Source organism: Pediculus humanus, genomic scaffold, assembly GCF_000006295.1.
Source record: "Pediculus humanus corporis 1103172107707 genomic scaffold, whole genome shotgun sequence".
Lineage (NCBI taxonomy): Eukaryota > Metazoa > Arthropoda > Insecta > Psocodea > Pediculidae > Pediculus > Pediculus humanus.
The window spans coordinates 4,915-17,229 of NW_002987311.1; the positions used below are offsets into that span (position 1 = coordinate 4,915).

The window sequence follows — 12,315 nt, forward strand, 5'->3', positions numbered from 1 at the left end:
TATTATGAAAACAAACCTCTCTGCTGTCTATTGCATCATTCATAATTTCTATCCATCCTTTGAATGTAGCCACTTGAAACAAACATAAATAAGCTTTTCCGACATGATCGAAATTCATTCTCGAATTTTCCCAAGTGTAATTTTCCGCGGCGCATGCGATGCTGTCACCGATAATTTCATGATTGACAACTTCCTTATTATGATCTAAACACTAAAAAAAAAAAAAAAAAATCAATAAATTATATTTATTTTTATACACTTAAAAACAATAATTTTAAATAGATGACAAATTTTTTATTATTATTCTTACCTTAAAATATTTTCCGGCGAACAATTGAACACCCATAATGGCAAATATGAGCCAAAATATTAAACAGACGAGAAGTACATTAAAAATGGATGGTATAGCTTGAACTAATGCGTTAACAACAACCTGTCGCATTAAAGTAAATAATAATAAATATTTTTTAATAATTTATTAAAAGGGATTTAATAAACAAAAAAAAAAAAAAAAACATGCAAATATTTCTATATCTTTATCTGTATGTGTGTGTGTGTGGGTGGGTGTGGGTCGTGGGTGGGTAAAGGGGTTTATGTTAATAATAATTTTCATGCTCTTTTTTTGTGTGTGTTTTTAAAACAGTCTAAGAAGCATTTTAGTATCTAGAAAAGCCTGCTTTAACAATAATAATAATTTCAGTTTTTTTTTTTTTATATGAAATTTTATAACAATTTTTTATGAAAAAACAAAATAAAAAAAAAATGATATTTTTACTATGTTTAATAAATGCGTTATGTAGTCAAATCTATAAAAAGGAAACTACTATAATAATATAACAAATTTATGTGTATGTGGGGGGGTGAATGGGTGGATGATTGGGTGGATGAATGGGTAAATGGGTGGGTGGATGGGTGGGTGGGTCTACGTCTGTGTAAGTTTATTAAAAAATGAAATATATATAAATAATTTTTTTATTAATAAAGAAAAACCTTACCTTTGACCAAAGAAAGCATAAAAGCATAGCTAACGTGCATTTTTTTTTTAAATATACCTTACTTACCCTCATTCCTTGCATTCTAGACATGGCTCTTAAAGGACGAAGTGCTCTGAGAGTTCTCATTGTTTTGAATGCCTGAATGCCACCGGCACCACACAATGAGGCCACGAAGTTTATCAAGGAAACCTGTGTACAACCATTTTTACAACATCGCTGCCGCAATGTTTCAAATCAATCTAAGGTTTTTTTTTTTTTTTGGGTTTTTCGCCTCCATATTTAAAACAAGAGACATTATTTAAAAAAAAATTTCAAAGTTTTTTTTCTATAACTTTGAAATTTTTTTTTAATTCGAATATCGAAAGCTTTTTTATCGGCAGAAAAGCTTTTTTTTTTAAATCAGCAAATTTTCCCGAGAAAAAAAAAAAAAGGCCTGATTCGAAGTGGAAAAAAAATAAGTTCATGCAAAAATTTTCTTTTTTTTTTTGATTCAAAATGTTTCCGTTCGATTATAAATTTTCTTTTTAGTATGATAAAGATTATTAAAAACAATTGAAACAAATTTTATTTTTACAAAAAAATTCAAAAAAATATTTAAAGGGTGAAATGGATTTGGTCAACATAACAAAACTCAGGGTTGTCACGACAGGTTCACGTATATTCGCAGGACAAAAGGGTTCCCATAGCCGTTAAAATATATAAAAGAAACATTGTTGAATCCGTACGAATTTTATTAAAATATTTTTTTTTTTTAATTAATTAGAAGTTTTAGATAAAAGAGAAAAAATATTATTATTAATTAATAAACTTCGAATCAAACTCAATGGGAAAGAAAAAAAAAAAAAAACCATCGATATGCGACATATAAAAAAAAAATGCATTAAAAAAAAAAACACAAATATTTGTGCCCATTTTTTATTTAAAAAAATAAAAATTAAGACATTTTTTTTTTTTTTTTTTGAAATCGACGAATAAAAAATTATTATTTTAGACAGGAGGAAAACCTTTTTTTTATTGAGTAATGATGGGGGGATAAAAATGTCTTAACCGTTCAAATTATTTTTTTAAAAATTAATATAAATTTAAGCTTTGTTTCCTCCCCCCCCCCCCCCCCCCCTTTCCCCCCCAAATTAACGATTTTAAATAAATTATTTATAATTTTATATAAAGAGTGAAAAAAAAAGAAAAAAAATTAATACAAAAAAACGTTTTATTGCCACGTTTTTTTTTTTTTTTTTTAGCAGAGCACATAAAGTAAAGCAAAACGATTCTTTCTTATGAGCAAATGCGACAGATAATGAAGGCTTTTACATCCCTGGACCCCCATCTTACTTACTCTCATACTTTCAAAACGAGAAACGGCCCTCAAAGGTCGCAATGCCCTCAGGGTTCTGATTGACCGGAAGGCGGATATGTCGGCGGTTCCCGTCCGCATAACCACAAGGTTAACAAGCGACAGCTAATTTTTCCCAACAAACATTTTTTTAATTTGAATCTTTTATCATATTTTTTGACATAAAAAAAAAAATATTCACTCGAAAAAGCAAAAAAAAAAACAAAGAAACGGTCATTTGTCGTCATTAGTTTCCTATTTATTTAAAAAATTTTCATCCATGTTGCCGGTACAAAAAAACAAGGAAATGACAATTAATGACAAAACAACCCATTTGGCAAACGATTAATAATAATAATGATTCAACCCTTAAAGAAAATTTTATATTCAAATTTAAAATTAATTCATAGATAATAAATTGAATGATAAGAAAATGAATGAAACTTAGGATTCGCATAAAAATGTGGGTGTACGCGAGTACAAAAAAATTTTTTTTCGGATTTGTTTTGATTGATTGATTGATCAATCATCACCGTTTGTTACCGTCAAATTAAAAAAAAAAGAAAAAAAGAAAATTTTCTTACCATTACGATAACAAAATCCAACCAGCACCAAGCGTTAGTGAAATATTCTTTAAATCCTAAAGCCAACCATTTTATTAACATTTCAATAAAAAAATAACCGTAAAGATTCTATCCATGTAGTATAAAATATCTTGCAGTACGGGCCTTTGCTGCAAGTGAACATCTTCTAAGGCCTTAAAATTAAAATAATAATAATATTAATAAATAAATAAAAAAATGAGTAAGAAAAAAAAAAAAAACATTATCTGAAATTCTTACCAAAGCAAGACTACTTAAAAGAATCATCGTGATCACAGCTGTTTCAAAATATTTATTTTCAATTAATTGAAATGTTTTGAGACGTAAATTGCTCCAACCTTGCCAAAAAGGCGCATCATCGTCGCCGGCAAGAAATGGAAATCTTTTATAGCAATGATCTGGACAACAATCCGACGGATAATCTTGTAACATAACATCTTCCATATTAGCATCTATTATAACATCTATTTCCGGTATACTTTCACCTTCTTCTTCTTCATCTAAATAAAAATTGTTTTTTTTGAAAATGATGATTTTTGGAGAGTTAAAGAGTTATATAAATCGTGGGTTTCAATAGAGGACGAGGAGGGTTGTCCTCACCCATTTCTTCATCTTCTTCTTTACTCATATCTCCCTTTTCGTCTTCCTCGAACGTGTCGATTGAACCTTTATGACTTTCATCTTTATAAATTCTTTTTCTGTGACTCCCGTAGGATATGTTGCTATACGTATCCTCTTCGTTGTGAGTTATGTAGTCGCTTTCAAATCGATTGTCTGAATTAAGACCGGCATATGAATTACCAATAACATTGTTTTTATTATTCAAAGCCATTTTGCTTCTTCTTAATTTTTCTTTAAAATCCCCTTTTCGAAAATAAAATTGAATAGTTTAATAGTAAGTCTTACCCGCGATAATGATGATGATAATGATAAAAATATTTATATAACTACCGTGAATTGTAAATTCCATTCCATCTCCTATGGCAACTTCCAATTGATCTTTTGAATTCTTTTTATCCCTGAAAACCATGCCATCAACCAATATTTCATCTCCAAGTTCTAAATCCGTGTCTCTATCGCGTCCATCTGTAAATATATTTAAAAAAAAAAAAAAACGTTAAGCGAATAAAATTGTATTAAATATATATAAAATTATGATAGACAAGTTTATAAAACATTATTTGACGTCACACATTACTTATATCAATGATATAAACCTGTTTTCCAACCGAAATTTCCGCAGCCATTACCTGGGAGCCCTGTATGATCGCCGATTTGATTTGATATTTTCGCTCGGAGCATTTTCAAAAAGTTTAAAATGCTTCGTTTTACCCATGCGTTAAATCTGGATATTCTATTAAAAGCCTCAGCGATTTTATTTGTATCATTGTCAGCGGTGGGAGCAGATAAACTAGAGGAACCGAAATTTGAGAGTAACAAAGCCAGAAAAAGATTAAGGACCTGAAATACAAATGTAGGAAATGAATTACGAAAACTTTTTCTTTTTTTGATAAAAAAAAAAAATTTGAATAATATTTTAAAGTATTAATAATACTCACAACTAAATTACCAATAACAACAGTGGCCAGGAAAAAAGGTATGCAAGAATAATCACCCACAAGCATACAATCCCACATTGATTGAATCCATTCACCGCATAAAACTCTAAAAACTATCATGAATGAATGCATAAAATCAGTGAAATTCCATCTGGGAAGTTCTTTATCCATAAATCGATCGACATTATCTATGAATATAATTCAAAGGTTCAGATAACCTTTTTTTTTTATTTTAAAAAGAATGGAATAATAATTAATAAATTTAATTTTTACCCGTGTAATTTTTTCCAAAAAGTTGCATTCCCATAACGGCAAATATGAATATGATAATGCAAAGGACGAATGTTAAATTACCCAAAGCTCCAACAGTTCGACCCATAATTGAAATTAATAAATTTAACGTTGGCCACGATTTGGCCAATTTGAAGACTCTTAACTGAAAATTTTTACATGTTTCGTCATAAAAAGAAAAAAAAATTTCCCCCCTAAATATATGATTTTCATGAAGGTTTTTTTTTACTAACCAGCCTAAATGAACGTAACACGGAAAGCCCTTGAACGTTTTCCAGTCCAAGTTCCAATAATGACAAGGCCACGATAATAAAATCAAATATGTTCCAACCTTCTTGAAAATAAAATTTTGGACTCATTGCAATGAGTTTTAAAGTTGCTTCAATGGCAAACGTTGCGGTAAAAAACTATTAAAAAATAAAAATTTTGTTTGTTATGTTTTTGTAAAAGGATGATGACCCCCCCCCCGCATTAAAATTAAATTTTTACTTACATAATTTCCACTCTTCAATGCTCTGTCCATGTCTTTATCCATGTCGTGATGATCCAAAGCCATAAATAGTGTGTTAACAACAATACATAAAGTTATGAATAATTCGACGAATGGGTCGAATACAAGTAAGGCCACAAATTCCTGTAGAAGAAAAAGGAAAAAAAAAAATGTATTTCAATATAATATTAAAAAAAAAAAAGAAAAAAGAAAGAATTGTAAAAAAATTACTTGAAACTTGAGCCAGGCCCAACAGCAGTCCCAAACGCAAAATATGTCGATGCATTTCATACAAAGAGCTAATGCTCTGTCTCTCGATGATGGTCCTTCTTCATCTTCGTCCACTGGGAAATAATATGTCGCCACTACTCATTTTTTTAGTATGGTATCATAAGATTCAAAGATCACTTTTATTAAAATTTTATCAACTTTTTTTAAATTATTTATTTTTATTTATAGTAATTACTTTTACTTTATTTTGTTAAAAAAACGAACGGACATTTTTTTTCTTTTTTTATAATCGAGTTATTTTAAAATCTTATACAAATAATATAAAAATGTTTAGCTAATGAAAATGCAGACAAAATACGTCATCATTTATTTATTTTGTGTGAAAAGCTTTCTATTAAATATAAATATATATATTTTATTGCGTGGTAGTTGTGAAAAATATTAATAAAAAAAAAATTTTATAAATTTTTAAAATTGATTTTTAAAAAAAAAAATTAAAATATTATTATAAGAATTTAAAAATTTATGTGCAAAAGTAATTTTGTGCTAAAAAAAATAAATTTGAAGTTTTTAATTTGCGTACCGTAAATTTTTATTAATTTTCCTCTTTCTTTTCTTATATTTGAGTTAATGATAAAATAACGGATATCAAAGTTTAAAAAAATGAGAATTGATAGAGTAAAAGAAGAAGATTTTTGTGAGGAAACGTGACGACGTGAATATTTATCAAAAATAAGACAATTTTTTCCGCCTCAATTCAAATATTAAACACAGAAAAGAAAAGCAAAAAAAAAAAAATATTAGCAACAGTAACAGCACAAAATCTTTAGGCATAAAAACATAAAAATAACAAAAAAAAAAAAAAATTCAGACAGAAAGCAAAATTTAGAAACAAACAGACAGAAAACAATAAAACGACAGAAATTTGTTAAAATCAAATCTGGCCATTTAATTCGGACACAAGGAATTCACGTCCTGATTGATTTATTTATAATTAATTTTATATTTTTGATATTTAAAAACAAAAGTTAATATTTTCTACCAAATGTGCAAATATACAATTATTATTATTATTATGATTATTATTATTATTATTATTATTATTTAATAAAAAAAAAAACATTTTATTTTAATTATTATTTGATACTATGCATGCACTCCTACAGCTGAATATACCGTATATAAAATTAATAAAGCAAATTTTCCGTTATAAACAGCGTAAAAAGAAAAAGCACGTGCGTTTGTGTGCGTGGGTGTGCACGCGTCTGTTTTTTTTTCTATATAAAATTTATTTTTAATAATCAAAATAATCAATTACTTATTAATATGCAAACTACTAATTTTTGGATTTATTCGTCGAATAAATTATATTTTACGAGTGAATTATTATCATTATTTTTATTTTGAGTGAAAAATAAAAAATAAAATAAAGGAAATGATTATTTAATTTGAAAAAAGTGTAAAAAGTGTGTATATATCGTCTCCAAAATACATAAAACAATAATAATAATAATTATTGTTTTAATAAAAATAAATTTTTTGTATAAGAAAATCCTTATTGAAAATAAATTCGATCTCTCAAGTGATCTTTGAAAATTTTCATAATAATAATAATAATATTAATTTAATGAAGTCATACACAAATTATTACGTAAAAATAATAATTTTATAATGCCGCTTGTTTATCATATTTCGATATTTTGAAATTATAATGAAAATAATTATTATTAAAAAAGTCACGTTATTGAATGTTTTAGTCCAACAGCATAAATCAAATTTTAAGTATAAATAAATTAAATAATGATAATAAAAAATTGTTTTTTTGTTAAAAAGCAAAAAATTAATAACAATAACTATTTATCATAAATTCCATTCCCAAAAGCACAGAAAAATAAGAAAAGTATTTCAAAATAAATAATTTTATATAAATAATAATAGTAAGAAAGAAAAGGAAGAGGTAAGCGATACGTCTGAACGATCAATTTATTATCAATAATTACTAATTAATATTAATTAATGAAAAATAAAAAAAAACGATCATCCTTCAACCTGAACAAATTAAATATTTTTTTTTTAAACTTTGACCTAAATTAATTGACAATTTTAAATAAAAATGAATTTTGTCAATAATTCTGATATACGAGCATTACAAAATTACTTTTGTCACCTTTTTTTTTTTCTATAATAAATAAACTTATTAAAAAGGGTAAAATTATTATTATTCTTCCTGGAAAAATATTTTTTTATTTAGAAAAAAAAAAAAAAAAAACTAACCTCCGTGATCGCTGACCGTACTTTGTCTACCAGCTTGTTCTATAATATCATTTAATACCATGACGTCATTCATATCCACTGTCGGTTGATTATGCATTGGCTCTATAAAGGGATTATCTGATTGTCGACGATATTTTTCTTTGCAATTACCATCTTCGTTTTCTTCCTGTTGACAAAAAAAAACAAAAAATAAAATAAAATAAAATTTTTATAAGAATAAATAAATTTTTACTCACAATTTCTCGAAATTTAGATGTCGGCTGTTCCGTTATGGGTAAACCCCTTTGACTACATCTCAAGGCTCTATTTCGATCCCGTAATTGACTCTCTTTTGTTCTTCCTTTTCCGTTTCCACCGAAACTTCCCAATAAATCTCCGTGAGAAGTATAAGACATTCTACTTGCGTGAGAAGTGTACGACGAATGTCGAGAGCCAAGATTTGCATAAAACATGGGTACTACCATGGCGCCATTTTCTTCCGACATGGGAGTTACGGCATTTGAATCATCTGCATACGGCAAATGCTCCTAAAAAAAAAAAATATTATTTTGCTCCTCGTAATTATTATCATGCCCCCCCGTCACATACTTGTGCGTCGAGGTATGTAGATAAAACCAAAGGTTTTCTATCTCCTGTCGGAGGTCCAACAAATCTTCCGCGACCGGTTCCATTTCTAACGGTGAATTGATGAGACCCTCGGGAACTTCTTCTTACATTAAATGGAGAACCAGGTAAACTTAAACTAGTCTAAAAAAAAAAAACAAAAAAAATTTCCATTTTACATAATTTATTATAAATTTAAACAATAATAAAATAATTACCTGATGATATTAACAATTATTTTTTATTAATTAAATTTACACGTCATAAAGATAAACCGGAAACAATTATCAATTCAAAATATGGGGATTCAAATTTTTTTATTAATTTATTATTAATAGGTAACATTGGGAAAGATGCATACTTATATTACTAGATTCTAACGACGAATAAATTAAGGGTAAAAATCAAAATTATATTAAATTTAATTAAAAGGTTACATATATATTATTGGGGTTAATTGGCATGCATTTTCCAAAAAAAAAAAAATTATTTCATATGCATAAAAAACAAAACACATGACTTTATTTATATATTTATAATAACGAATATAATAATATATTTTCTGATAAAAATAAATAATAATTAATATTTTCAAAAAAAAAAAAAAACGTTCACAGGGATTTGTAATAAATCTATCATGCTATGGATGGTCGCAAATACTAAAGAAAAAAAAAAACAAATAATTTTATCAAATTTTTTCTTTTTTTTTTTTGTATGCTTGTGTGACAATGTTAATAAAATAGTTTGTCAATGTTAGAGTAAATATGTTTGTGTTTGTGTTTGTTTCAATACATGTATTAAATGTCAAACAAAAAACATTCAATTTCGACAATCACGACCACCATTTAAACATATGCATATAATAAGAACTCTTGTGTTCATGTTCGACAATAAAAAAAAAAAAAAAAGTTACATTCAAATTTTTTTATTTTGAAACAAAAGAAGAAGAAGCATTTGTCATAAAAACAATCGTACCTGAGACATTGAATCCTGGTATATAAGAGCACTTTGGCTTTCCATACCAGGAGTAGGATTGCGAATTCGAGGGACCTTAGAACAAGAAAAAATATTATTATTTTTATTTTATGAAAATTTTCCGATTGTACTCCAAAAAACGTCACACAAGCAACACAAAAAAGTTTTTTTTTTTTTAAGTTTCGTTATTAAATAAAGTCACGATAATAATAATAATTATTTGTTTTTCAAAACCATAAAAAAAATTTTCTTTTATTATATTTTGAATATATCGACGTGTATGCAAGAAAAAATTTTTAAAATATATAATTCTGTCATTTTGTAATATTTATTTCTAAAATAAAATAAAATTGATTATTTGAATTAAAAAAAAAAAACTTACTGCGCTGACTTTCCGAAATTTAGTTGCATTTAACCTTGACCTTTGTTCGCTTATTGAATCCCCTCCTTCTGATTGTATACTGATTCTTTCTTTGTTGTTATCATCATTTCCTTTTTCTTGTCCGACAAACAGTTCATAACTTTGCCATGATGAATTAGAAGGAGATTTAACAAATTCTCCCCTATCGGCTGCAGCGGCTGCTTCTGCTCTTCCCGCAGCAGCTGCTGCTCTTGCTGCTGCCCTGTTTTCTTTTGCTTCAGCTGCTGCTTCAGCCTCCTGAAAGTATAAAAAAATAGATACGTGTTAACCTCTGGTTCGTATTATATTTTAGGAATTATATATATAAATTGAAAAAATACTTACACGCATGGCTTCTTCCTCAGCAGCTTCTTCTTCTTCTGCTTTTTTTTGTAATTCATCGTATGACATGGCAACAATGGCTAAAATCAAATTCACTAAATAAAATGATCCGAGGAAAATAATAACGATAAAGAAAAGCATATGCCACGGTCCAGCCGATCTCAAAACCTTTAAAATTAAATTAAAATAATTAAACTTTTATACATTTTGTTTCTTTTTTTTAAAATAAAAAATCTCATTTTTGTTATACTTGTTGATATAAATTTTCCCAAAAATCCTGAGTCATGAGTCGGAACGAAGATAGAAAAGCCCAACCGAAAGAATCAAAACTTGTATAACCGTAGTCGGGATTAGGACCAAAACCTTGTAGGCACGTATAATTAGAACCGCATTGCCTGAAAAGAAAAAAAAATCCACATTAAATGACATCCATTTTTTTTTTTTTTTAAATAAATAAATGTATTTTTACTGACCCCGCTCCGGTAGAGTTTCCGCAAAGTGGATATTCTCCTTTTGCTTCGTTAAACAACCAGTTACCTTAAATTAATAAATATACATTTATTATTATTATTATTATTAATTTAAAATATTCATTCATTTAATATAAATTTAATATATATTACTTGTATTTTCGCAAAATTGTTTCCAATTTTCATCCGTTAAATTTCCCACCGAGCCATCCATTGGAAAATTTCTAATACATTTTTGTGTAAGAACTCCCATATATATTTGAAGTCCCATCAGTGCAAATACAGAAAGGGAAAACATTGTTAATATAATTACGTCTCGAAGATTTTTCACCGATTCTATTACAGCTCCAACGATAGTTTTTAATCCTGATTAAATAAATTTTATATAAATATATATATATATATATATATATATATATATTTTTTTTTTTTATTTACAACAAAATATTTTTTTCCTTTACCTGGAACTATAGCTACCGTTTTTAGAGCTCTTAATACTCTGAATGTTCTTAGAGCAGCCAAATTACCCAAATCTATACCCATTGTTACGTAACTGTAAAACAACACATTTTGTAAATATTGTTTTGTTAGAAAAAAAATTGTCGTACCTTAAAAAGGGGTTTTACCGTTTTTTTTTTTTTTTTTTTGTAATACTAAACTTAGGTAATCTAGTCTAAACTAAAATAATTTTATTTAAACACAAATATGAATTAATTTCTAACAACGAAATGAAATTATTAATTCAATTTATGTAAAGTTTAATTTCAAAAACCTATAAATATGATTACGTATCTATATCTATTTGTATTGTTACATCTAAACATTATCTATGTAAAAAAATTTATTATTCACCTTGTTTTATTATTTTTAATTAAATAAATTTACAAGTAAATCAAAAAAGTCGTCATTAATTATTTAAATTTATAGTTTACAAATACATAGTTATTTTGTTCGAAATATCGTAGATCGTAGTACCAACCAAAAGTATATCTAAATAGATCTTCTAACTAACTAACTAACTTCTCATCTACTCACGCTAATGAAATAACTATGAAGTCAAGCCAATTCCATGCGTCCCTAAGGTATGTGAAAGGTTGGAGGATAAACCCCCTGGCCATGACCTTAACGGCAGACTCGAAAGTGTAGATTCCAGTGAATATAACTCTGGAAAATTATAATTTTCAATTTTTCTTTTATAAAAGAATAAATTCACACCGGCGAATGAATATATATAACTCCTGTCCAAACTCTTTGTAAATAAATCAAATAAAAAATTATTTAAAAATAACACTAAACTAATTTTTTTTTTTTTTGGCTAAACTCTGAAAAAAAAATTCTACATTCTATTATTAATAATAATAACTAATTACGACTAAATTAAATAAATATAAAATTGATATTAAATGAATTTTATTTATTATTATTGTGGTACGTTAATAAAAAAAAAAGAAATTTAATATATTAAACAATGACACCAACAACAAATTTAAAATTATATTTGGATCTAAAACTAATTTTATAATAATAATGATACTCACTCGGTGGATTCCACGGCTGGAGTCGTAGGCATTATCATTAGAATACAATTGGTTAATATTGTGGTTATAATAAATAATGAAAATAATGGATGAACTAAAATATAAATTGCTACTCTTCTAATTGGGTTAAACGGATCCAATATCCACATGGCGTTTGTCGCTGAAAACCTAAATATGTCTTTTCCTTTACTAATAACAACAAACGTCTGAAA

The 12,315-nt window shown here is 27.0% G+C and overlaps 1 protein-coding gene across 1 annotated transcript in view; it reads right to left on the reverse strand.

Annotated features, from left to right (window-relative positions):
• Positions 1–12,315, reverse strand: part of Phum_PHUM306900 (sodium channel protein type 4 subunit alpha, putative) — a gene marked incomplete at both ends in the record, with an annotated part of 17,724 nt that overhangs the window by 2,175 nt on the left and 3,234 nt on the right. Inside the window, 24 exons of the mRNA XM_002427203.1 lie at positions 17–211; positions 311–433; positions 1,062–1,184; positions 2,913–3,020; positions 3,171–3,430; positions 3,531–3,794; positions 3,882–4,016; positions 4,181–4,391; positions 4,490–4,677; positions 4,763–4,925; positions 5,014–5,187; positions 5,274–5,414; positions 5,502–5,635; positions 7,776–7,941; positions 8,012–8,302; positions 8,364–8,522; positions 9,736–10,011; positions 10,099–10,263; positions 10,346–10,490; positions 10,569–10,632; positions 10,719–10,931; positions 11,027–11,118; positions 11,601–11,729; positions 12,104–12,281. Of these exons, the coding sequence (XP_002427248.1) occupies positions 17–211; positions 311–433; positions 1,062–1,184; positions 2,913–3,020; positions 3,171–3,430; positions 3,531–3,794; positions 3,882–4,016; positions 4,181–4,391; positions 4,490–4,677; positions 4,763–4,925; positions 5,014–5,187; positions 5,274–5,414; positions 5,502–5,635; positions 7,776–7,941; positions 8,012–8,302; positions 8,364–8,522; positions 9,736–10,011; positions 10,099–10,263; positions 10,346–10,490; positions 10,569–10,632; positions 10,719–10,931; positions 11,027–11,118; positions 11,601–11,729; positions 12,104–12,281 (4,097 nt within the window). The remainder of the gene's footprint in view (positions 1–16; positions 212–310; positions 434–1,061; positions 1,185–2,912; positions 3,021–3,170; positions 3,431–3,530; positions 3,795–3,881; positions 4,017–4,180; positions 4,392–4,489; positions 4,678–4,762; positions 4,926–5,013; positions 5,188–5,273; positions 5,415–5,501; positions 5,636–7,775; positions 7,942–8,011; positions 8,303–8,363; positions 8,523–9,735; positions 10,012–10,098; positions 10,264–10,345; positions 10,491–10,568; positions 10,633–10,718; positions 10,932–11,026; positions 11,119–11,600; positions 11,730–12,103; positions 12,282–12,315) is intronic.